Source organism: Macrotis lagotis, chromosome 1 (genome assembly GCF_037893015.1).
Source record: "Macrotis lagotis isolate mMagLag1 chromosome 1, bilby.v1.9.chrom.fasta, whole genome shotgun sequence".
Lineage (NCBI taxonomy): Eukaryota > Metazoa > Chordata > Mammalia > Peramelemorphia > Peramelidae > Macrotis > Macrotis lagotis.
Genome location: NC_133658.1, coordinates 783,040,141 through 783,067,685, shown reverse-complemented (window position 1 = coordinate 783,067,685; position 27,545 = coordinate 783,040,141). Strand labels below are relative to the sequence as shown.

The following is a 27,545-nucleotide window of genomic DNA, read 5'->3' as shown; positions in this document are numbered from 1 at the left end:
GAAAAGATGGACTTTCAATCTTTCCTATTGAGATGACCAGAGCTAAACAGAAAGTACAGGACTCTGGTGAACCATGGAGGGAGTGGAAGAGAAAGACTAAATATGAGGAACTTAATGATATTGAACTGTTTGAATTCCTGCACGGGAAGAAGATATTGATAACTCATATGAACTTTCTCATTTATAAGAGCTGTTAGAAGGTATACATACATATATATATACACACACACACACACACACACACACACACATATACACACATATATATATATATGTATATGAAATAACACACACACTTAATAGGGTGTGGAAATCTATCTTATCCTAGAGAAAAACAAGAAGAAAGGGACTCTGGTAAAGAGAAGACAGTTGTCTTGGGGCAAATTGGATCTTGTCACTTTTGACATAAGAACAGATCTTCAATGTAAATCAATGACATACAAATGTGAAACCTGATTGGTTAGCTGGTCAAAAGTTTTATGATTCTGTATTTATTCTATATAAATTGCCCTCCCCCCCCAAAATTTTCTGTTTTTGTTGTTCACAAGGATGCCACCCACCCATGGGTTTTAGTAAGATCCTAGAATATTAAACTTCATTTATTAAACTAACTTCATTATTTCATTTTTAGTTTAAGAAAATTACGGTTAACACTCAAAATCTTACAAACAACGAATGTTGAAAACTATCTTTACATGCAAATGGAAAAAATAAAATTAAAAATAAAACATAGATTCTCAGATTGTAAACTCAAAAAAAAAGAAAGGAAAATGAGTACAGAATCACGTAAGTTAAGGGAAGAAAGGAAATCAAGAAAGGGTAGCTCAAAGAAGGAAAAAAGGACTTAAAGTGACTTAAAGTGACAGAATGGAATTTTAAAAGTCAAAGTAAAAACATACATATTATATCTCTTCTGAAAATTAATAGAAATCTGGAATCTTACACTCATGTCACAAATTTATATTAGGGTATTAAAATTTGAATACAAGTATATTAAAGCAAGATCTAAATTACTTTAATTATACTTGGCTCTATAGGTCCTATATGCAAATCCTGTGTCACTCAATACAATTGAATACTGTCCAATTAGTGGTCAACCTAGTTATAACTTCTCTTTATAGAGGCAGTTTAAAAATATGACTTAATGAAATAAAGAATTAAAAGGATGCAGACTAGTGGACAAATATCAACCTTTTCATTGTCATCAATTAGGTGGTTATCTCTTCAAGAATAGTAAAAAGGACTAGAGTGGAGGCTTATAATGAGATAAGTTAAGAGAAGTACAGTATTTAGAGGTGATGTGAAGGTTAAGACAACAAAAGAAAAAGAAAATGACAACAAAACTAGTATACTATTAATATAAGTATTTAGTTTCTTTCCACAGGTACTATATTCACATTTTAGCTTTCAATAAAAATTATTTACTGTTTTTGTTGGAAGAGCTAAAAAAGAGGTAGATGATAAAAATCCTTTATTTAATACTGTTCACTATTTCTGTTTATTTTTCACTCCTCCTATGGCCTATAACCTGTATAAATTCCTCTTAAAACCAATTTTCTCTCCCAAGTCTCATTTCTCTCATCTATACTAGAAGCTCCTTTGGGAAAAGGACTGTGTCTTTTATATTTCTGTATGACCTAGAATTTATCTAATACATGCCCTATATAGTAAGTATTAGGGTAAATATTTTGTTCAATGAATGTGATTTATGAAGAGAATAATTCAATTTTAAAAAATATTTTGCTTTACTCTGAAGTGATTTTAATTCTCTTTAGAACAGTATATGAAGGAGGGTAGTGTTTTAGGCAGGAGAGTAAGATATAGAAACTGGACAGCAACTTTTTCTTGAATCAAAAGGCTTTCCAAATAACACCTAATCAATTACAGGTACAGTATATATTTCAAAACTAAACAAACCATGTTTATATTATAAATGGTATTCTCCTCTGATGGTAAAGATTAAGTAAGTTAGCTATAAGAACAACACTTTATTGGGCAATTTTAATTGTCTAATAAAGGAAACTTTTTGATTAGAAATAAACTGTAACAATAACATTTTTAATAAAAAATGAAAAAAACCCAAAACTCAGGGAAGTCACATACCTTATCTCTAGCAGTAAGAAATCGTGGATCATCTTGAAATGCTTCTTTGACTAGTTTACTGAATCGATTAAATAATGTAAGTAACTGTTCAACATATTTTTCAGAATCCTAAAAGAAAAAACATTTAGAATGTTTAAAAATTAATAAAAATGTTATATTAGTGAAATTGATTAAAATATGAAACTACAGAAATGTACTGAAAATATCAGAATTAAATTATTATAGATCTAAAGTGCTAAGAGTATTTTCTTGAAATGATACATTGTAAATGTTATTTCACTTATAATGTTTTAAATACTTGTCATTTTATTTTCTCATCTTGACATGAATTTATTTCTATGACATATTTTTTGGTTTGTTTTTGCAAGGCAATGGGATCAAGTGACTTACTCAAGGTCACACAACTAGGTAATTATTAACTGTCTGAGGCCACATTTGAACTCAGGTCCTCCTGACTCCAGAGCCAGTGCTCTATCCACTGAGCCACCTATCTATCTTCCCCAATGATACATTTTTTAGAAAAAACTTACAGTAGTAATGGTTTCAGCAGCTGCAACCATATCTGCTAGACCAGCACTCACTATATGCTCCTCTAAATCTTTCAACATTGGCTCTATCCCATTAGGAACTTTGTCCATCAATGAAAACATTAAATGTAACTCTGAAAAGACAAAAATGTGTCAGTAAAATTATCTCATCTATCAGGGGGAAAAAAAATCAACTTACCTGAAATTCTCTCTGATAAAGGATGAGTTTAGGAATTATTACAGTGGAATAGGATCTGTTTTAATTTTTCAGTTTATTTTCAATAAATATAAAAATGAAGAAAAATCCACAATTCAGAAGTGATCACATACTGAAATGACACCATTTAAATAACAATTTTCTTAGAATTAAAAGGTATTCAAATTTATGCTGAAGATTAGTAAAACTGAATAAATGCAAAGGTATAGCCAGTAATTAAGATTAAAGATCATGTAATCTCAATTTCTTTCAAGTATAAGTTAAAGGATATCAGAAAATACAATACATAAATTATTCTATGTAATAGAGAAGAAATGAATTTTTTTTAACATTCCTCCACCAAAAAGTGCCAAAGATAAAAAAAAAAGGGTCATCCTATAACCTTTTTCTCAAGATTCATATTTTAGGAGCATCTTTGTCATTATATAATCTTTTGACATTGGACTAATATATCTCATTACTCTTTATTAGATGTTCTTGAGTACTGGTCAGCTTGATCCATGGCAGGGGTGGGGTGGATTTCCTGTGCACAATATTAAGTGATTGAACTTCAAAGCTCTTTTGGTGGCAGCAAATGATTAAGTTCTCAGTTGACCCTGTTTTATATGATCTAAGTATTCCTGAAAATAACAAACTATTTCTTTTAATAATGAAAGCCTTATTTTTTAAAAGAAGGTCTTATTGAGAATTGCTTTTGGAAAATTAAGAGATAATATGGTAATAATATCATAGCTTAGGAAAGTAAGCATGGTCTACCAGAAAGACTTGAAGCTGACTTGAATTCAACTCCATTTCTGATACATTTTGGAAACTTATGGTTTACTTTTTAAGACTAGAAGTTGCAGAGAATGTGTCAAATCTACACTGGGTCCAGTCCCTTTTCCCATACTGAAAAAACATAACACCAGCCTCCATCCCTCACAGTTTGTTTTGTATTTCAAATTTTTTTAGGACTCCAAAAGTACAAAAAAGGTTGAAAAAAATTGTGATTTGAATTTGTATGGAGAATATCCACATATATTTTTTAAAAAAAGATCTTTTATAATACTCAATATGTTGATAGCAAATCAATGAAATCAAAAGATCATTGCTAGCTATCTAAGATAAAAAGTTATACATAAAGTAAAAATTTATAAATTTAGGGCATAATTTAATGCTCAAAACTATGTCATACTAGTTTTGACTATGAGTGTATTTTTGCATCACTTTCTGCAGAAATGGTCTTCAATTAAACAGAATGGACTATTATTATAAAGTAACAAGATGAATCCTGTAAGCCATAAGTGAAAAAGCTTTCTCTTTTTAATTATAATGCAAAACAGTCTTTAAAAAATGGACTATTAGCTTTAAAGAATTTTATTAGTATCAAATACTCCAAATAGTAATTAAAAGGTTACGAAAATAGCATCAATTTAACAATATTTCAAAAAGAAAAAAATCGGTGAAAAACAATGTATACTTACTGTTCAAGCACAGAGCACATTGACATCTAAGTTAACCAATAATTTATTTAACAATTGTTTGTATTTAACACCAAAGTTATTTATTATTTATTTTACTTACTTTCAGTTTCATTTCGTTTTATCATGCCTTGGCACTCTGCTAAAATTGTCTCTTTAAATGATGTCACTAGGGCATTTACACAGCATTCCATCAGCTGAAATATTAGAAATTAAATTAACGCATTTCAAGATTTTTAGCTCATATGTTTCAATTTAGAAACTAGTTTGTCTACAATGATGAAAACTTATGTGCTCAAAACAGGTTACTTACCTGTAAAATAGGATCTCCAAGTTGTATTTTTAATAGTGATTTATCATTTTAAGAGTATGTTCTCTTATCAACTGAAGATAACCAGTTATAAGGCTTAAGCCTTAGCTTAAAGTTTAGTGAGATAAGGTCTTTAGAATTTTGAGAGTTTATGTTTTAGTTTTTAGTTTAATTATGAGATAATAGGAATGGTTTTTAAAGGCAATTATTGATAATCTGTGTTTCTTTCAAAACTTGCCACTTCATATCCTTTGATCATTTATTATTTCAGCATAGATCATTATCATACACTTGTGTAAATTCCTTATAGATTATGGATGCCATATAAATATGGCAAAAATTACCTCCTTCCCATTTCCCCATATCCAATATATTTTTTAAAAGCTTTGCACAAAAGCAGCTTTTTATTCAACAATTCATTTTATATTAAAGTCTGCCTTTCCTCCAATAATCATTTAACAATGAGAAATTCTTTTCTATAATTGCATTAGACTTTTAATTGCTTTAAAGTCTGTTCCCTTCTGATATTCTTGGTTGCTTTTTTAGCATTAATATTCTTCATGATTTTTGCTTCTATTCTTTTTTTAATTTTTTTTCTAGGCAAGGGGGTTATCGAATGACTTGCCCAAGGTCACACAGCTAGGTAATTATTAAGTTTCTGAGGCCACATTTGAACTCAGGTCTTCCTGACTCCAGGGTTGGTGCTCTATCCACTGGGCCACAAAGCTGTTTGTGAAATATCTGGAGAACTGATCTGCATATGGTTTTAAAACTGTCAATTTCAACATGATTTTCCTTCTACATACATAGTATGGTCTATTTGCTCTTCTCCATATCATCTTTTGAAGAATCACTTACATATATATCTACATCTAAATCATCTTCAACCAATTTTATACTTTGATTCCAGACTGAGCTTTGTAAAATATCATGTTAACAATGTCTGCCACATACTCAGAAATTTTCAAAGGTATTCTGTTGCCCATAAAATCAAATTCAAACTCCTTAAAACTCCATCTCAAGATTTTCCACTGCGTGGTCTCAACCACCCTAAGTTTTATAACTTTTATGTACAAATTCACCTATTGTGAAACAACCACTTTATACAATGTTCTCAAAGAGAGCTTTATGCTTTGTTCCATTAGCATCTTTGTTCACAATTAATTCCCAAGCCTTGAACATTCTTTTCCAACTTCTCTACCCCTACAAATCTTGCCCAGGCTTTAAAACTCAAACCAGATCAACTCTCTTCTGAGTCCACTTAAGTTCCCCCCAGTATAAAATATGTTTTATTTCTCTGAATTAATACATAGCATTAATATCCTGAATCACTAATTTGTTGCTTAGCATTTACTCTTCCTTCAATTACTTATTTTTTCATATGTATGAATTCATATGTATGATTTTCTAAATTCTAAAAATATAAGCTACATGAGCATAGGAACCATATTTATATAGCTGACAGTACCCGATGCCTGGATTGTGGCAAAATCTTTTTTTAATTACATTTTCTTTAAAAAAATCAATTTTTAATTATTTAAGGCAGTGGGGTTAAGTGACTTGCCCAAGGTCATATACAGCCAGGTAATTATTAAGTGTCTGAGGCTACATTTGAACTCAAGTCCTCCTGATTCCAGGGTCAGTACTCTATCCACTGCACCACCTAGCTGCTCCTTTTAATTAATTTTAAAAATTTAATAAATACCAATTTTCTTTTCCTCTTTCCCCACCCTAATTTAAAAATAAAACATTACCCTTTTATATTACGTATAGTGAAGCAAAATGAATTCCCTCATTGGTCACATTCTAAAAAATTATACCTTAAGCTGTGGTGACCTAAATGCATGACATTAGGAAGTTCAACTGCTTATTATACTAAATTAATTATACTTTATACTATTATACTAAAATGGATGTGTGTGTGTGACTTCCCTCCATTGATTTAAATGATAACCCATCTATGTCTATTTATACTGTGCCAATTAAGACAGTTAAAAACTAAGTAATTTTTAAAGTTTTCTATCAATTCTAAAAATTCCATTTTCATCATTTCTGCAAAAGTAATTTGCAGGTTTGAGAAGTCAGATTATTGGGGACAGTTAAGTGGCTCAGTGAATAGAGCACTGACCCTGGAATCAGGAGATCCTGAGTTCAAATTCTCAGACATTTAATAATTACCTAGCTGTGTGACCTTGGGGCAAGTCACTTAACCTCCCTATTGCCTTGCAAAAAACAAACAACCCCCCCCCCAAGTCAGACTACCTAAGAAGATCAGATAGTACTAGAAATTTTAATATCTAATTAGAATTGGGCTACAAATTATCTCTTATTAGCTGAATTGCAATATGAAAATAAATTGACCCTAATATTTTACCTTCAATTGTCTATCAAATGTCTATCAAATCTTTGTTTAGTGGTTATCAAGTATGGTCTTCATAACTTTTATAAAGATATTTCTATCTAGTGAACAGTTACTGAAACATTATATATAAAATACCTACAGAAATTAATGTATTATGAAGTTTCTTTCCATGACTAATTTTTAACTCCACTTTTCTAAGGCAGTCTCCTAATTCAATCATCAGGATAATCTTATATATAGAGAGCAAAAAACAAACAATTTCTAATAAAACTAGAATACCTTTATGAACTGTCTCTTGATCCAAGAGTCAAAAATATTCATTCATATTATATCAATGTCTCTTTAAGAATCTACTATAGAGGGGCAGCTAGGTGGCGTAGTGGATAAAGCACCGGCCTTGGAGTCAGGAGTACCTGGGTTCAAATCCGATCTCAGATACTTAATAATTACCTAGCTGTGTGGCCTTGGGCAAGCCACTTAACCCCATTGCCTTGCAAAAAAAACCAAATAAACAAAAAAACTAAAAAAACTCATTCCATGATACTATACTGACAGTGTGATCTGTTTGAATATTTGTGGGTTGCCCTTTTCATAAATTAACCTTGTATATATTTTATGTTCATGTTGCTTCCCCCAAAAGAATCTGAGGATGTGGGCAAATGTCGTTTTATTTCTGCCTTTGCAACCTCAGCACCTAGCACAGTATTTGGTATACAATAAATATCCAATAAATGTTTGATACTTGATCAGCAACCCTTTGAAACACAGAACAGATAAAAACATCTTTGTAAGGAAGTACAATTTCTGATTAAGAACTAAAGCAATGACAGTCTTCAACAATAGGATAAGACAACAGATGTAGATGGTTCAAGGACTTATGGTGAATCTTTACTGAGAAAACTATTTTCTTATCAGTTCTTGAAAATAAAGACTATTCATTATAATTAACATGTTTTTGGTTTTTTGCATTACCTTTTACATTACTGTTGTCATTTTATATATCACTTTTGGTTCTGCTTTCCTCACTGAGCTGTATTCTAGAAGACTTAATTTGATAGTTTAATATGTAGGATAGATTAAAAGGATATGGGGAGGAGGAAGAAGATATATATAGTACTGACAAAGAACAAGGGCCTGAACTAAGATGAATCACTTCACTACAGAGTAATAGAATCAGAAGGACTTTAGAGACAAGCTACACATGACTTCACAAACAAAGGGAGCAAAATAATTTTATTAAAGCAAAGTTCTAAACATAATACTTTTCTGCTGAATAATTTTCAGTGGTTCTGTATTCTCCCTAGAGTGAAATATAAACTGCTGGGCTTGGCATTAAAATCTTTTTCAATTTGGCTTCATCCTACCTTTTCCAATATACATTTCTGCCAACTTACCCTTCTGACCTCCACTTCCTAGAATCCATAGTTTCATTCAAGGTACAGTTCACGTGCCACTTGTTAAGGAAAGCTTTTCTGATTCCAATTCCTGTGTTTTCCCTCTCTTTAAATTAGTGTGTATATCCCTATATGTTTGCATGATGCATTCCATCAATGAAGGCAGGAACTTTTTCATTTTATCTTTGTGTCACCAGTGCCTAACACAGAATAGAGTCATGAGATTCTTCATGATGAAAATTGGTTTGGCCAAGAAGTTCACCTTAGAAATTCAAGCTAAATTTCCTATTTCATCTTTAAGAACCTTGTATTATTCCTCATTATCTAAGACTCTTAGATTGGTGGCAGTGATGACAGAGAGGAACAAAGAGATAAGAGAAACATTGTAGATATGAATGGATATAGCAGGATAAGGAAGGTATTCCAATGTTTCAATTCTGAATGGAAGATATGATGGTGCTATTAATGAAAACTGAGACACCTAAAGTTGGACTTGATTTTATGGAAGTTGAATTTAGATTTTTCCCTAATTAACATTTATTTCCTAAACACTTATCTCATTCTACCATAAGTGTATCTGCCTTATATACTTAAGAGACTGTAACAGCTCCTTGGAGGTAATTTGATAGCCAGAAGGAAATTTAGCCATTACAGTTCAATCCATAGTCAAAGGAAAACTCCATTTTTATCATATCAGACAAGTGATCATCCAGGTTTGCTTGAAGAGCTCAAAGAAGTGAAAATCCTTTTGACATTTTCCATTCATTAATCAATACTTAAAGAAATTAACTGACTATTTATTAGAAGGACAAACATAAGTTAAAGCTTAAATACTCTGGCCATATAGTGAGAAGACAGGACTCATTGAAAAAGACTTTGATGCTGGGAAAAGGAGAGGATAAGACAGATTAATACTGCATTGGAAGTAACAAACATGAGCTTGGGCAGAATAAGGGAGACAGTAGAAGACAAAATTGGCTTTATGGGGGTGTCTAAGGTAGTGCAGTGAATAAAGCACTGGCCCTGGAGTCAGGACTACCTGGGTTCAAATCCGGTCTCAGACACTTAATAATTACCTAGCTGTGTGGCCTTGGGCAAGCCACTTAACCCCATTTGCCTTGCAAAAAAAAAAAACCTAAAAAAAAAAGTGGCTTTATGGTCCTTAAGGTCTCAAAGAGCTGGCTACAATTGAATGATCCAACAACATCTGCTTAATAAATAACAGCAAATAAAACTGAATTACTCTACTGTTTACATGTTTTTAGTGGATATGGTTCATGCCAGATTACTAAACTTTAATTTAAAAAGAAGAAAATTTAGATTTCCGATACAAACAATCATGGAAAAAACTGAAAACCTTAAAAATAGTACAAAACTCCTCTTGATCTTTAACCAAACATCAAATAATCCTTTCAAATAAAGCATGTCCAAAAAAGAATAAGTAGAAAAAATAATTCAAGAAGAAAAAACTAATTGGAATAGGAAAAAGAATCTAAATTTGGTTTATTGTATGAGGAAAGAATAAAAAAAGAAAATTTAGGTTTGGAAAGGAAGAATATTAAAATAATGAAATGAACTGTTAACATAGAAAATTGGAAAGAGTATATAAAACTGATGCAGTGGGAAGTAAGCAAAATGAAATCTGTATACAATGACAAAAACAACTTTGGAAAGAACACTAGGAATGAGAAAAATTCGATTTATGCATATTTAAAATTGGTTAAATTGAAGCAAATTATTGAGATGTGTTAACATTTTAAATATAAAATTGAAGTTCGATCTGAGAACTCCAAAAATCAAAAACTGAAATAGGGAAAACTAACTTCTCTGTTCAAGCAGATTATGGGTGCTCTCTCAAGATTCTACAGAAATATTGTTTGAGCAGCCTTGTTGGTTCTTCATAGCTGAAAGAAAACACTCAAAAATGATAATCTGTCACGGTTACCATCTTTAAATAATTGTTATTTTCTTAAAAGGGAATTACCATAATGTTAAACAGATGAACACACAAAAAAAATTATTTCAATTTTAAGTAGTTTAGTCTTTATCACAATATGTGTTTACATAGATTATAGATATAAAATAATGTCTAACATAAAGCAGATAAATAATTGAGTAATTATGGCAAAGTTAAAACTGATATTATATGTAACCAGTACTACTAGTTCAGAGATTTAAAACAAAACCATATACCAAACTCTTCTGTTTAAAAGCAGTTTGTGGACTGGTTAGTTTCCTTCATTCTCCATTTGATTTTTTCTATGTAGAAACAGCAATGAAGTCTTCACATCCTAATACCTAGCTTCCATGGTGATCAATGAGAACAAGGATATGAACCATGCCAAACTCTGCTAGAAAATAAACACTTCTTTCCATTAATCGACCATTTTGAAGTTATTCCAAATCCAAATCAAATGAAAACACATTAAAAAAATTTCATGTTTTCATGTCTTGAATCATGAAACAAAATAATTCAATTTTAATAAAGGCTGTATCTGCTTTCAAAATGAAATGACTCTAACTTTTCTAAAAGATTTTTTTAACAAATCACAATTATGAACTATTTATAATTCTATTATCAAATATGGTCTTTTTATATTAAAAAATTTCTTTTCCATGATAATTTTAGATTAAATGTGAAATGAATGAAAATAATTTTTTCAGTCAGTCAGTCAAGAAGCACTTATATATTCAAAGGGCAGCTAGATGGCGCAGTGGGTAGAGTATGGGCTCAGGAAGCACTGAGTTCAATCCTGCACCAGACCCTTACTAGCTGTGTGACCTTGGGTAAGTCACTTAACCCTGATTGCCCACATCCAAGGCCATCTCCAGTCATCCTGATTAATATCTGGTCACTGGACCCAGGTGACTCTGGAGGAGAAAGAGAGGCTGGTGACTTAGTACAGCAACTCCTTACTCAAAATTAATTCACTTGCTTGTCATGACATCATCTCCCTGATGTCATGGTCTTCTTTGAAAATGAAGGACAAACTTATATCCAAGTCTAGTGCTTGGATATGCAGAAAAAAAGAAAGGCAAAAACATGGCCCCTGTCCTCCAAGAATTCACTATCTGATGAGGGAGAACATATAAATAACTACATAGCAACAAGAAAAATACAGTGTAAATAGAAGGTAATATCAGAGGAAAGGCACTAACAACAAACAGGAAAGGTTTTCCATAGGATTTGAACTTGAATTTGAATGAACCCAGAGGCACTCCAGAAAGCACACTCCATAAATGGGAAATAGCCATTCCAAAGCATGAAATTGAGGGATGGAGTGTTGTACAAGAAATGGCAAGAAGATCAGAGCACCTACAATATGACTTACTATTATAGAGTATACACTGTAAGACATCTGGAAAGGTAGGAAGGACCTAGGTTGTGAAGTGTTTTAAGTGTCAAAGCATTTTATATTTAATCCTGGAGGTTAACAGGGAGCCACTGATGTTTTTACAAGTGAAGGGGGTGAGGTCAGACAGTCAGACTTGTGCTTTAGGAAAATTATTGATTACTGAGTAGAGGGTAGACCAAAATGAGACTTGAAACAGGGAAACCAACCAGTAGGTTATTGCACTGATCTAGATGTGAGGTAATTAATGCCTGTACTAAGGTGATAGGGGGATGCATATGAGAGATGTTGTGAAAGTAGAAATTATAAGATTTGATGACAGATTGATAATGTGGAGTGAAAGTATGGAATTAAGAGTGACATTAAAATTGTGTGCCTTGGTGATTAGGAGGACAACAGTATTCTTGACAATAATATAGAAGTTAATAAGGGAAGATTTGGGAGAATATATTATATGTTTTGAGTTTGAGATGTCTATGGGGCATTTCATTCAAGATGTATACCAGACAATTGAAGATGTGTGTTTAAAACTCAACAGATATTAGTGCTTAATATATAGATCTGGGAATCATTTGTCTAGAGATGATAATCAATCAGAACCTATGAGATCACCAAGTGAGATAGTATAGAGGGAAAATTAAAGGGGAACTGGGATAGAAAGTTGGCAGATTCATATAGTTAGTGAGCATGACAAGGTTACACAGAGTTTTTGTTGAATGGCTTCAATTTTTTCAGTGCAATACAAAGTGAGAAGATATGGAGGAGAGGATGTCATAGAAGGTAATAGTTGCCATGAGGAGTGGGATAGAGAATTTATTAGGGACATATAAAATGATGGCAGGGAAGGCTTAGTCAGTTTCATGATTTTTCTATAGCTCCATTTGGCAGCACACAAAAAGGAGTGAAGGGGGTGGCTAGGTGGTGCAGTGGATAGAGCACCAGCCCTGGAGTCAGGAGTACCTGGGTTCAAATCCCATCTCAGACACTTAATAATTACCTAGCTGTATAGCCTTGGGCAAGCCACTTAACCCCATTTGCCTTGCAAAAACCTAAAAAAAAAAAGGAGTGAAGGAGGAAGGTAATGAAAATAATCCAAAATTAGGATTTGTCTAGGGATAATTGATGGTAGAACAAAAGCAAATGGGATTAGATTGTAGAGGATAGAGTATAGAGCTGAATTTATTTACTAAGGGGGAAAGGCCTGAAGGAGAGCATAGTAAAACAAGGATAATAGCCTGGAAAAGAACTAGCTTTGGAGGGCTTGAAGTCACAGTGAGAGCAAAGAACAGGATTAATGGCTGTAGGGCAGAGAGAAAAATGGAATGATAAAAGACTATGATTAGATAAAGGAATTTTGGAATTCATGAACACAGAAGTGGAACAGTTGAGAAAAAAGACAAGATATCAAGGGTATGACCATCCCTTGGGTATAGCTGAAATGTAATGGAGTAGGTCATAGGAATTGAATAGATTAAGGATTGAAAAGTTAGGGTAATGGATGGAGCATCAACATGCATATTGAAGTACACTAGTATGAGAGTAGGAATTGGGATGAACAGAAAACCTTTCAAGCTAGGTCTAAAACTGTTGAGGAAAAAAGCACAATACCTGGGTGTTGACAGGTAATATCTAGAATCTGGATAAGATGATAAATTTGAACACAGTGAAGTAGCTAGTTTGGGGGACATAAATGTCACTTTAAAGACTAACCTCTAAACAAGATTTTATAAAACATAATACAAAGTAACTGATTAATTGCACTTATTTAATGTAGCATTGTCAACCAAACCTATAGCATATTCATTTGCAAAAAATACTTACTGCTTCTACAGAGTTACATTCTCGTCTTGTTTCTAAATACCGAAGTGCTCTTTTTTCTTCTTCTTTTAATTTAGCATCTGCCTGTCCAAAAGCAAAAATGACAATCATTTTAAGAAGAATAACAGCATAATAATAATTATCTTATGTGGTAAGTTCTGACTTACATATTTCATATAGTTCTGTACACCATTTTGTTGTAAATAAGAAGGGGCCTGTGTTCTATAAAATCTTTCTGTCGAATCCAAGTATGCCTTTTCAAAATTGTCTCGGTAAATCTGAAGCTTATCCTCAGGATTTGAACAGAGATTAACTGAAGGAAAAAACCCAGAAAAAAATTTCACTCTAGTTATGATAAAATTCATATATAAATATTTAATTAAATAATAAAAATATGTAGACTTTAAAAAGAAAACTAAGGTCACAAGATTTTAAATGCTACATGCAGAGACTCTAGACACACAGTGCCAAGAACAATACAAATCTGGGTCTATACAGAGCACATGATTTAGTTGGGAAGAGGCGCAAATGCATAAAAACGATAATACAAGATGGGAAACAAATGGCAAGTATATGGTACAGACAATAAAGTAATCTGGTAGTCTGGAGGAAAGAAGAAACCATTTCCAGTTATGGTATTTGAGGAAAATGTTATATTCAAGATAGTTATGGAACTGGATGTAGCTGAAGATGTTGGATAATTCAGGAAAGCGAGGAGATAGCCTAGGGGCAGTGGGAAGAAACACAAGTGCAAAAGAACAGGTGATGTATGGTGGCTGAATGATAGAGTTGAGGGATATAAGGTTTTCACTTTATATGTAGGTAGAAATAAAGGATTTGGGACTACATATCTAGAGATGGAAGGGACACTGGAGGCTACCTAGGAAACTAAGGCCAAGGAAGGTTATGTGACTTGACCATGATGACAAAAGTAGTAAATGTTACAGGCAGGATATGAACTATGGATATCTGACTCTACAGCCTTTCTTTCCCCTATGTCACATTCAAGTCATATTGTATAAAGCCTTGTAATTCTAGGTTATAAAGGCTGAAAGTGATAGTGAAGGATCAATGAAAGATTTGAATAGAGAGTGACACAGAAAAAACCCCACTGTTTTAAAAAGATAAATATGGCATCAATATACATGGTAGGGGATACATAAAGGACAAGGCAAGGAAGTTATTCCAGGATGAGAGAAAAGAAGCCTAAACTAGGATTGTAAGAGTGAGAATAAAGAGTGGACACCTAAAGAGTGTGATAACAGGAGTCAAACAGCCAAAGTCTTAAGTTTGATTGCCTAAGAGATTGTCAGAGATGAAAAAATTAGTACTGGCTCATGGTTCTGAATTTTTTCTAAATGGAATTCTCAAACTCAATAAATAAAATTGTAAAGGTTACTTTGTTAAATGACTACCTTTTAAAATTGATCTATAAGGCATATATATTATGTACTATTAAGAAATTCAGAAATGTATAGCTTTAAATGTCAAGCAGAAAGTAACAAATGGAGTAAACACAATATAAGCTCTTTTTCTAAAGCACCTTCTTCATCATTACCACTACCATCAACCAGTAATCAATCATATGTTGCCATTAGGTTGAAGAGGCTGAGGGTTGAAGTAACCACCAAACCACTAATTCATCTTTCAATGAAGCCCCAAAGATATGATGAGCACCCTTGGTGCCTATATGATCTGTCAAGTTTCTGTCCTGCAGCTAAAATTGCCTGTGTTTTGTCTCCATCATTTGAATGTAAATGCCTTGGGAGCAGGGTCTGTAAACATTTGACTCTTTAGCTTTCAATATAGTAGATTCTTAATATAAATACTTTTTCATTCATTTTTCATCTATCCAGTTAAGAAGTTCTTAATTCTTTTGTGTGTCATGGACTCTGACAGTCTAATGATGCCTATGGCCCTCTTCTCAGAATAACATTTTTTAAATGAATTAAAAAAATACACAGGATTAAAAAGGAAGCCAATTATTTTGAAATACATTAACAAACTATATAAATACATGTGTATGTATATATGTGTGTGTGTGTATATATATATACACACACATATATAGTAGACAGAATCCATATTAAGAATCTCCGATCTGAGATCAAAGTTACATATACTATGCTAAATGACAGTAAGTTCTGTCCCACAAAATACAAGTCCCCCCCCCCCCAAAAAGGTAACCTAATATCATAGAATTGAAAACATACCATAGGATTCTCTCACTCCAATCACCAGTTGAGAATCGAAAGCTTCTCCTAATCTCTCTGCATGAACTAGCTTCATTGCACTGTCCTGGAGTCTATTCTTTATATTTGAAAAGATCGACTCATTCCATGTATCAAGCATGAGCTACATAAAAAAAAAAAAATTCAGTAAGTATAAATTATAAAGAATTTCAGCAAAAATAAAGAATAGGGGTGAAGACAGTGGAAAAAGAAAGATCAAAAATCAAATAATTTAAAGGAATGCTTTAGTTCAAATAAATCCTTAAAACACTTTTTTATTTTCTAATGCTTCTAGGATTGAATATGAATTTCCAAAAATCAAAATTATCTAAATAAGTATTTTTTTTTTTTTTTACTTTTTGCAAGGCAATGGGGTTAAGTGGCTTGCCCAAGGCCACACAGCTAGGTAATTATTAAGTGTCTGAGGCTGCATTTGAACTCAGGTACTCCTGACTCCAGGGCTGGTGCTCTATCCACTGTGCCACCTAGCCACCCCTAAGAACATGTTCTTAATAGTCACTACAGAATGGAATACATTTTAAGTAATTTTTTTGTTAAATGTTGATTCTCACTTATAATCGTTTGCCAATTATGTCTCAAAATCCAACCTTTATATCCAACATTCAACTCTTCAAGTTGCTTAAAATTTCAGTCCTTGTTAAGTTATTTAGCCACAACTTAAGCATTCTTGTCCTTTTTAGTAAAAATAAATTTTAAAAAAATGACAAGAAAAATGTTTTTTTTTTAAAACATGTTCAAGGTAGGAATTTATTTTCCTTTACCATGCATATTGATTATGAGGGTTTTTTGTTTTTTAATTTGGTACAGAGAAAAGTCAGCTTTTTAAAAAAAAGTAAGATTATGAACCAAGAGATGTATGCCCCAGTCCCAGATCTGCATGAACAAGTTTTATGCCTTGATAAATCACTTTGTCTATTTCTATATCAATTTCCTCACATAAAAATGAGCTGTTTTACCAAACTTGTAATGTAGGCCTAAGAAAGATAAATATAAAAGCATTTAGAAATGCATAAAGTGCTACTTAAATTAGTCAAGAGATTAATAATACTAAACTTATAAGCAATTAAATCTGAAAGTAATTTGATGACAAAAATTTTTACTTGTTAAAACAGTTTTTTCCATTCTGATGTTCTTCATATTATCAGTTAGAATTTCTGGTGTTTATCAAGATTTATAATTATCATATCCTGGATTTCTAAGCTCTATATTCTGTAACCAAGTCATCACTTGAATTTTGATTGAAATAAAGTTTTATTTTGTTTTCTTCTCATAACTCCTCCCAATAATTGATTTATGGATAAACTGAATCTCCATAGGCACACTCAACATTGGATGAAGCTGCAAGTATGTTGATCCATAGTATTCAACTTTGTTCTCTAAAAAGCAACATTTAAATGCAAACTAGAGAACAAGAGGCAGGTCAAATTCTAACTGCTAGTGCCAAAGGTCCCTGAAGGGAGGAAAATGAGTTGTGATGTCAAGGAATGGTTTCTATAGAGACATAATGAAGGGGTTTAAATAGTTCCATCTTATATGATTTTTTTTGGCCCTTTACCCCTTCTTCCAAGTCATTATAAGACAAGCAATGATATGCATCCCTTCAGAATTATAAGGTTCCATTGTTTAGACCTTCCATTAAAAGTAGTATCATTCTCTATTTCTAGCTTATAATAAAATATACTTAACTATGTTGCCTGTTTAGTACTGTTAAATATTTTTTGTTGTATTAGATAAGGCATGATTGAAAAATGAAACCTCAGAAACTAAATCCAACTTCATTGTTAATCAAATTAGATCACATACCTATATATTTATCAAGAGGATACAGATTATAGATCAAAAGCATCTAAAAACACAAATAATCAGTTGCTCATTGTTAAAGTACTAGGTCACAATCCTTAGAAAATTAGGTGAAGCAGAAATACTACAGAAATGACACAGAGGGTATGGCATTACCATGGAAATGCAAGTTAGAAACAAATTGAGAAAGGAAAAAATAAATCAAAGAAATAGTTATTTGTTGTTTTATTCTACAACTTCCCCACGACCTTAATTTTGTCAAAGTTCAGTGATCACCTTTTAGATCTGTTAACCATCAAAGAGCTGTTTGAATATTTGCCACTCTAATATCCCTTAGTACTATTCAAGATTTTAAGGCAAGAAGTGAGAATATGAAGGAACAATCCAAGAAGTGGTAAGATCCATAAAGTTCACATTATTCATTTATGGTCCATTATTCACTGTAGAAAGTTAGTTAAAAGCTAACATATACCATTCTCTGTGGCACTACCAAATACTTTACCCTAGGTTTAGAAGCTGAGATTAAGATAGAGAAATTTATTTCTTACTTCCCCTGTACATAGTTTTCACTCCATATAGTTATTTGTATGATGTCTGTACTACTAAATTAAATTCCCTGAAGGCAGTATTATCTTTTGTTTCTTTTTTCCCCTTTATTTTTCCTAGTGCCTGGTTCATAGTAGAAAATTAATAAATGTTTATTGCTTCATTACCTATTGACTGATAGAAAAGGTCAAGGGTTTTAAAGTCAAGAAAATACTACAGAATTTGACAAAGTCACAGTTACTAAAACTAAACATGTAAGTTAAGGTGAATATAAAATACCAAAACTGAAAGCAGGCTTAAATGTCATATTCAACAAATCTAGTTATAAAAGGAAGAAGATGAGAAGAGAGAAAAAGCAAGTTCATTCAATAGTTATAGCTAAAATAAGGACAAATGATAACATACATTTCTATTGTGCTAACTCTTTAATGTGCTATCAAATCTGTCTTGTTTTACCCACTAAGATGAGATATAGTCATATTTGACAGATGAGGAAAGGGACCCAGAAAAGTTAATATGACTTGGGTAAGGCAACATATAGAATCATTAAACAAGGAATTAAGATCAAGTTTCTTCACTCCCAACATTATACTCATTCTTTTCACTGGAAGGTGCAAATACTATGGACAAATAAGAAAATTAATTGCAAACAGATATTCCCTACCCAAAATAGAATCTTTAAATTTAATTAGGGAGACAAAATCCACAAATGAAATGACTTAACATCTATATTGCAAAACAGTATAGTAGAAGCTATATATATGTATATGTATGTGTATGTATGTATGTGTATGTGTATGTGTATATGTATATGTATGTAGTGAGGAGACTCAGAAAAGTAATGTCAAGTCGATGAAAGCTGAAGGGTGAAAACAAGTGAAGCATGACTAATCAAAGAAAGGATTAGAAGAGAATTAAATGCAGTGGAAACAAAGAGTATATAAGGGAGGGAAAGTGATCAGATTACAGAAAGAAACTAAAAATAAAATAGAAACAATGAAATCAAGAAATGAAATAATAATAGCTGCAGAAAGAGAAAAAGAGGAAAGATAAATGAGAGGTAGGTAGTAATGTCTGAAGAAAATGAATTAGAATTGTATAAAATGGTCAAAGATAAGAAAAAGTGCTGAAATTAAAGTCAGACTTGTGAAGTTAATATTTTGTTATTTAGGTAAGAATCAGCAGGGATTGTGGAAAGAATATGAATCTGAAGAGAGGGAAGTGTTATATGACAAGACAGTGAGGCAACTTTACCTACCTTTCTAACAATACTATCTTCCACATTCGATTTTTTGTTGCTGCCTTGTTTGCCCATTAATGTAATCTCTAGCTGACAAAATGGTTTAGGTAAGATATCACACTGAGTAAAGAATTTTCTCCACTCTACAATATAGGCTTTTAGGAGTGCTGTATCATCCTGATGGCTCAGTACTCTCTGTAGAAAAAAAAAATTCAGTTAAAAAGAACACAGAGAGCCAACATTAAGAGAACAAAATGAATTTAAAATACAAGGTTAATTTGATATTTTCATCTTAATTGGTGTTAATCTCCTAAGCAGTTATACTGAAAGTTTTTAAAAGTACCCTCTTCCAAAGATTGTAACTATGAATATGTCTCTTTCTAGTATTTAAATTCTGAGTCACGTACATTCGATTCCATTTCAATTTCAACACTGCAGGACATCATACTTCCTAAGCTGGAGAATAACAAAATGAACTCTAACTCTTGACTGTTTTAGAGATTAAAATGTATTTCATTATCTGGATTTTACATTTAGTGTTCAGCAGAGATTTTTCTCCAATGTTAAAAATGCAGTAAATGGTATTTCAATTTTTTTATACATTAACAAATGAACACCTTTCACTTTTAGAGGCATTTAACTTCACCAGAAGTCACAAATTTAAAATCAAAAACAAAAACCCATTAGTGCTTTTCTATAACATTTCAAATTGCATTTAGAAATAATATATATAGAAACAAAGCTTTTGATTGAATTGCATTATCTATTAATAATTTTTTTCTTTTTTGTTTTTTATAAGGCAATGAGGTTAAGTGACTTGTCAAAGTCACAGTTAGGTAATTCTCACTCTGGATTTGAACTCAGGTTCTCCTGATTCTAGGATCCTCACTCTATTTGCTATGCTATATAGTAGCCCCAATTCAATTGTATAATCAATAAAACAGTCAATAATATAAAGAAAGTCTACACACAATGCCATCATTCCTAATCTATAATACAAGACTTATCAATCTCATTTTTTATATTTTAAGCCCCTTTAATTGCAAAGAAAAAATTATCTTAACCTAGATAGCACAGATATAAAATTGTTAAAGAGCTAATTCAGTAAATTCACAATATTGGTTTGTTTGAACTATTACTGGAACTGGCAAATAAATCACTGACATTTAAAAATTTCATTAAAAGATCAGAAACTCCAGTTATCATTAGTTTCTAAAATTTATAATACAGAAAGCAAAACCTTGTGGAATTTTCTAATTGGTATAAAAACAGTGCTTAAGAGGTACGAAAACAATATGATATTGAGATATTAATACTTTGCTTCAATGTTTATTTTCAGAAAGCTTAGGTACTAATAGCAATAGTTGTTTTTTTTTTTAGGATTTTGCAAGGCAAATGGGGTTAAATGGCTTGCCCAAGGCCACACAGCTAGGTAATTATTAAGTGTCTGAGACCGGATTTGAACCCAGGTACTCCTGACTCCAAGGCCGGTGCTTTATCCACTATGCCACCTAGCCGCCCCAATAGTAATAGTTTTGCAAAGTATAAAAATATACATAGGTCAATTATTAATGTACTTTATTCCCAGAGCAGTACTTTGGCCATTATGACAGAAAAAATTGAGGACTCATTTATTTCATCAGATTCAAACATTTTTTAATAAATCATGAGAATCTGATAAGCTTGGATACAGTGCAAGAATATTTTCCTTTACCTCTTTTCTGTTTCTTTGGAATTAATAGCATCCATGTCAGAAAAAGTCAAAATTCAGCAGTCTCTTGCTAACTTAAACCCCCTAATAATTCAAAAAATAATTTCAGTCAGCTTAATCTGACTCCTACCAATCAATTTACAAGAGCTTCCAGCAAGTAACTGATGTGGCTGATTTGACTCTCTTGTCAGCTTCTAGAGGAATGTGGTGTAAAATGGCTAAAAGTAAGCAATAGGGAGGCAGAACAAAAAAAACTATGTAAGATATAATCAGTACAATAAATGTTCTCTAAATAGAACAAAATGGCTAAATTCCTAAATAATTGAAAATTGGCTATCTATTAGAAATTTTAATTACAGGTAATTTTTACTGAGCTACAACATTTGGACTTTAGACCCAGTATCAGAATAAGGGACAGTTTAATAATTTCCCACTGGATTAAGGATTCTAGTGTAGCAAAAAAAAAAAAAAAAAAAAAAAAAAAAAAAAAAAAATTCTGCTATCTATGAGAGGAAGCATCATTAAGAGGGCCCATAACTGACATACCTATAGTTACTAAATAACCAAAATGAAACTTGTTGGGGCAAGAAGAAGTTTAACACTAAATTAGCAGGGGCAGCTAGGTGGCTTAGTGGATAGACTTGTCCTGGAGTCAGGAGGACCTGAGTTCAAATCCATTCTCAGACACTTAATAATTACCAAGCTGTGTGACCTTGTGCAAATCACTTAATCCCACTGCCTTGCAAAAAACCCCCCAAAACAAAAAAAAAAACCCTCACTAAATTAGCTAAGCAAGAAGAAATATATATGGGAAAATATTTTAGGCATAAAATTTTAGAGACCTGCTGAGTTCTCAAATAATTTAATAAACAAGATACAATACATTCCACAATGCAGTCTTTTTTGAAAGCAAAATATTAATTTCTAAAAGTAACATCATAAAAAAAAGCTTTAAATTAACTTTCAGAGACTTACTGCCTGTGCTTGTTTAATAAAATCAAGTATATCTTCTTTCAAAGCCTGATGAATTTTTGCTGGGCCTTTATCATCCCACAGACAAACTGCATGGACATCCCTTGAAATAATGAAGGCAAGTTATCTTTAAAGGCATAGTTCTTATATGTAATCATTGTATATATACAAACAAATATGTAAGACACACATTTTTAGAAAGAATTTCCTAAGATATGGTTCATGCTTTATTACTTAATAATAAAATAATACATTATCAACATTTTTAGAAAGAATTTCCTAAGATATGGTTCATGCTTTATTACTTAATAATAAAATAATACATTATCAATGTTCTCTACAGAACCTGGTCAGTCATTCAAACTCTAGTCAAGCTCTATCATACACAATTTGCAGGTATTTACTATTTACACATTTCAAAGGTATTTACTTTAAAAGTGTTTATTCTTATTTAAAAAACCAGGAGCAACCAAAAGAAAAATCCTGACAAAAAAAGGATACTTAATGGATAATTAATCACATTACTAAAAAATATTCTTAAGGTGTCATTTTAAACAGCAAACTTCTGAATGCTCATTAATTTTTTGATGGCTTAACCAATAAAATAAGATGCAATTCCTATATGAAGCAGTGGCTGAAACATTTAGCTATCATAATTTTTGTGCTGGTATCACACGATGGGCTAAAATTCTTTTATTTAGTAACAACAAACACAACAATAACACAAAACTTTAGGATTTGGGAAACAGTTTACAAATATAATCTCATTTGATCTTATTTTCTTGTTGGCTTAAAACAACCAGTACAAAGAAAAAGAGATGTGAATGAATGAACATTATATAATCATGGAAGTTTTAGAGAATAAAAACTATAGAATTTAGTCCCCTTATCCTACTTATTAGACAACTAATATCTAGAGAAGGCGAGTGACTTGTCTAAGGACACTCAATTGGTTAGTGGAAGAACTGGCATCAGAACTGATGTAGAATGGAAATTCAAAATGTTAGCTCTTATTGCTTTAATTCTCATTATATAAAATTATGAGAGTTATAGTGGTGATTATGAGATTTCTTCCACAAAAAAAATTCCTTCTACTGACTATAACTTGATAAATAAATCCTAAATTGTTGTTTAAGGCACATAAATATTAAATGATTTACTCAGTGTTAGATGCAGGATTAAACCCAGGTCTTTCTGATTCTAAGTCTAGTACTATATTCATTATATATAACTGTTGCCTTAATATACAAAACAACAAAAAGCTCAGAAGAAGACAGCTATGCATATAACTAAGAAAGTTATGTTATTCTCTCAAGGTACCTAAGAAAAAAGCCTGAAGAATCTCATTAAAAAATGCCACATTTATTTTAATAAAAAAAAAAACTGTCATTAATTTTATTTTACATGTAAATGTGTCAATTTAAAAGGTACATTTATTTTTGATTTGTCAAAAAATAAAAAAATTCACTTTCATCAACAATCCTATTGTTACCTCAAAATTAGAACAAAAAGGTTACTTACGAAAACAGATCAAACCACTGCTGTTTTGTGACAGATTCCTGGCGTAAAAGCTTCAGAACAATAGGACGCATAAAATCCCACTTGTCTTCAAACTGAAGTGAGCCTTTATTCTTAAAAAGAAAGGAAAAATAGTTTAATTTAAATCCCCTTTAAGTTAAAAGAAAGCAGCATGTATAAATAAATGTAAAATTCTGCTAAAATTATTGAACTTTAGAGGTTTTTAAAGATCTTTCTTCTATCTATTTTTTTTTGGGGGGGGGCAAGGTAGAGGGGTTAAATGACTTGCCCAAAGTCACACTGCTAAGAAATATCAAATATCTGAGGTCATATTTGAACTTGGGTCCAGGGCCAGTGCTCTATGCATTGCACCACCCAGGGATCTTTCTCAATGTACCTTCTTCATTTCACAGATAAGAAAACTGAGGCTCTGATGTTAAGTGGCTGACCAAAGGTCACACAACTTAGTGGCAGAGCTGAGACTAGATCCCTAACTCCCAGGCCAATCCAAACTTTCATAATACTATTAAGTTCCATAGTGGCAATTGCTTTGGAAAGCTATCTTGATACTATATAAATACTATGATAAGTAAAGTGAAAGGATAGGTATCTAAAAAGAAATAAAAAAAACCAAAAACCAAATCAGTGCCTTATTTAAAACATTATTTACAACACTAATAGAAAAGTAATAGAAATATAATCTTTAATGAACTTGGTTCATACATTGGTCTTTTGCATACAACAATCAGAAACTGCAGCCTTATAATGATGCAAAAAACGAGATTTATTTCCCTCATGGTCCTTCAGATGAAGACAGTATGAGCATTAGTACTATTATATTTTGTAGATTAAATCAAATAATCATCTGTTCTTCATAAACTGAGAAATAGTAGTTGTCTGCTCAGAAATAATTTTTTTTCAAATGTGCCATTTGCTATTATTAAAGTGTTTAACTTTCTATGTCATTTGTTCTTGTTTTAGTATATGAAAGAATATTGTTACTATAGGACTATTTTCCTAGATTAGATTCATCAGTAATTATATTCCCAATGTTGAAAGGTTTCTTCTTCTATTTACCCATGAACACAAACAACTTTACCACATTACTAAAATGTAAGGTAATTCAAGAAAAAGTCACCACCTTTCTAGGTTATTATCTCCACCTTACCCCTTTTCAAACTATTGATGCATTAGCTTAATAATTCAATATGACCTCAAAACAAGTCTCTTCAGATCTCCATAAAGTAGAGTAAAAATTGCTTAGTCCCTACCTACTTGTAAGGGACACTGAAGATAAAGAAAGATAGCATTAAAGTGCCATGGAAATACCCTAATCTGTAAACAAACAGCATTATTTCTTCTTTGGTATTTCCTTTAAATTCCAACTTTTCATTTCCATTTCTACTACCTCAAGGAACAACAAGGTTTAACAGTTAGAGTGGCCCTAGAGCTAAGAAAAGCTAAGCTTTACCCACTCTCTAAGTTGCACAAATTGACTCAACTCCACAGGACTTTTTTTCTACCATGCCACAGAAACTTCTTTAGTCTAAAAGCTCAATTGTCTTCTCTATTACTACTCCCATTCTGACTGGCTGGTTTCTCCCAATTTAAGGCTAGATCCCTCTTCAGGCTGCAGTGCTGTCTCATCTCTTCTCTGCTACTTCTCTATCCTCTTTCAGCTCCCTATGTATTGTCCTCCTCCATTATCTCACTGTGGGTAGGGGCTATCTTTATTTCTGCTTCTACTTTCATTTCCAGTGTTTAGCAATAGTGTGCCTAACACATAATAAGAATTTAATAAATGCTTATTGACTGATCTAATTCTGCTTCTGACACAAAATGCCAGTTTGACCCTGGGCAAGTCACAATGCCTTTGGGCCCTAGGTAACTATTTTAAGATTATAAATTACAGAGAAAGCCAGGCCTATACTAGTATCAAACATTTTCTCATGCATCAATCAATATTAATTAAGTACTTATGCTAGGCAATGTGCTAAGCCCTGGGGATATAAAAAGAGGTAAAAGGCAATCCCCTGCAACAGGAGCTTATAATTTAATAGGAGAGATTATATGGAAACCAATACATACAAAGCAAACTACTGACAGGGGAAAAAAGGAAATAATGGAGGAGAGGCACTAGAATTAAGAAGGGGGAAGAACGCTCTCAGTAAAAGATGGGATTTTAGTTGGGACTTAAAGGCAGAGAGGGAATTCCAACAGGCAGAGTTGAAAAGTGAGAGCCTCCTAGGTATGGGGGAACAGCCAAAGAAAATGCCCAGTGGCTTGTTCATGGATCACATTGTATGCATTGGTGAACAAGGTGTAAGAAAACTGAAAAGGTAGGAGGGCTAGGTTATGAAGGTCTCTGAATGGCAAATCTGAATGCCCTAGAGGCAACAGGTACTTACTGGAGTTTATGGAATAGGGGAATGTTCCCAATATTATTTCAATCACAAGTCTAGTCTCTATTCCCAAACCACAGAATGTCTCATTTAGCAAGATGAAACCCTAGAAAAAATTCTGTAGTCCAAAGATCAGGAGCCATTATTTTTGTTCATTATTTTTGTCCTTCAAGTCCACCTCAAGTCCCACTTTTTTCATGATGCCTTTCATTATTACCCTGACTCTCCAGTAGTCTCTAAATAAGTACTTAATTAGAATCATACTCTTTTTTAAAAATTTCAAATCTTCTTGGCATCTTTTATTTGTTTCCCCTAGAAAATAATATTTATTTTTCCAACTACACCCAATGGTAGGTTTCAACAATCATTTTTTGCAAGGTTTTAAGTTTTACATTTTTCTTCCTCACTCCCTTACTTCCCCAATAGAAAGCCATTTAATAGAGATTATACATGTATAATCATCCCAAATATAGACCCCATATTAATCATGTTGTAAAAGAAGAATCAAATCAAAATGGAAAAAAAATTAGAGGGAAAAAAAACAACACCTAAGGCAACTTTTAAAAATGGAAGATAGTAAGCTTTGGCCTGCATTTAAATTTCAGTTCCTTCTCTGGATGTGGTTGATATTTTTTACCACCTGTCTTTCAGAAGAATTGTCTTTTGATTATTGTGTTGCTGAAATGAACAATGAATAAAAGTCAGGAGTTACATCCCTTTTCTTTTAAAGCTAATGGGAGTCAAACATAAAAGAAATAATATAATTTAGGATTGATAGATAAATCATAATGGTAATTTAATTTACCTTATCTTTTAGATGCACAAATTGGGGCCTAAAATAAAAAAAATATATTCATTAGGCACCTAATGAATGCCAAGCACAGGAAATATAAAGAAATTCTTGTCTGAAGAGTCTCTCTCTCTCTCTCTCTCTCTCTCTCTCTCTCTCTCTCACTTAGTACGTGATATATATATATATATATTTATATGCAAAATATAATAAAAAGTAACTGTGTGAAGGACAATAGAAGCTGAGATGAGGAAAAGGTCTAAAAATGAGCAAAGAATAATAATAGCTAGCATTTATATAATTCTTTAAGGTTTGCAAATTCTTTTATCGATTAACTCCTTTAATCTTCAAAAGAACACTGTGATGTAGGTGATATTATTATCCCCATTTTCCAGGGAGAAATGGAAGAACAGAAGATTTAAGGAACTTATCTAGAATCACAAAGCTAAAAGTAAGCAAGCTGTTGAGAAAAATTTGAACTCAGGACTTCCTGTCTCTATGTCCTACAAAAGGGAACAATATGGCCAGGAGCTGAACTTCGAAGAAAACAGGGTTCTAGACAATAGAGTGAGAAAAAAGTACATTTCCAGAAATTCAGATAAGAACAAAGAGAAGGGAAATAAATCAATCAAAAAACATTTATTAACCACTGATCCCATGCTATGTGCTGGGGGACACAAAATTAAGTAAAAGATAGTCCCTGTCTTCAAAAAACCTAAAATGGAGGAAGCATCATGCAAACAAATAAATACAGAATGACAAAAAAAGTC

At 32.2% G+C, this 27,545-nt stretch overlaps 1 protein-coding gene across 2 annotated transcripts in view; it reads right to left on the bottom strand.

Annotated features, from left to right (window-relative positions):
- The window catches only part of CUL5 (cullin 5), a 91,537-nt gene that overhangs the window by 24,646 nt on the left and 39,346 nt on the right, over positions 1-27,545 (bottom strand). For both annotated transcript variants that reach the window (XM_074216613.1, XM_074216614.1), the window contains 9 exons: positions 23,587-23,696; positions 22,069-22,168; positions 19,401-19,577; positions 15,758-15,899; positions 13,712-13,857; positions 13,548-13,628; positions 4,411-4,504; positions 2,634-2,764; positions 2,104-2,211 (listed from right to left, as the gene is read on the bottom strand). In XM_074216613.1, coding sequence (XP_074072714.1) covers positions 2,104-2,211; positions 2,634-2,764; positions 4,411-4,504; positions 13,548-13,628; positions 13,712-13,857; positions 15,758-15,899; positions 19,401-19,577; positions 22,069-22,168; positions 23,587-23,696 — 1,089 coding nt within the window. The remainder of the gene's footprint in view (positions 1-2,103; positions 2,212-2,633; positions 2,765-4,410; positions 4,505-13,547; positions 13,629-13,711; positions 13,858-15,757; positions 15,900-19,400; positions 19,578-22,068; positions 22,169-23,586; positions 23,697-27,545) is intronic.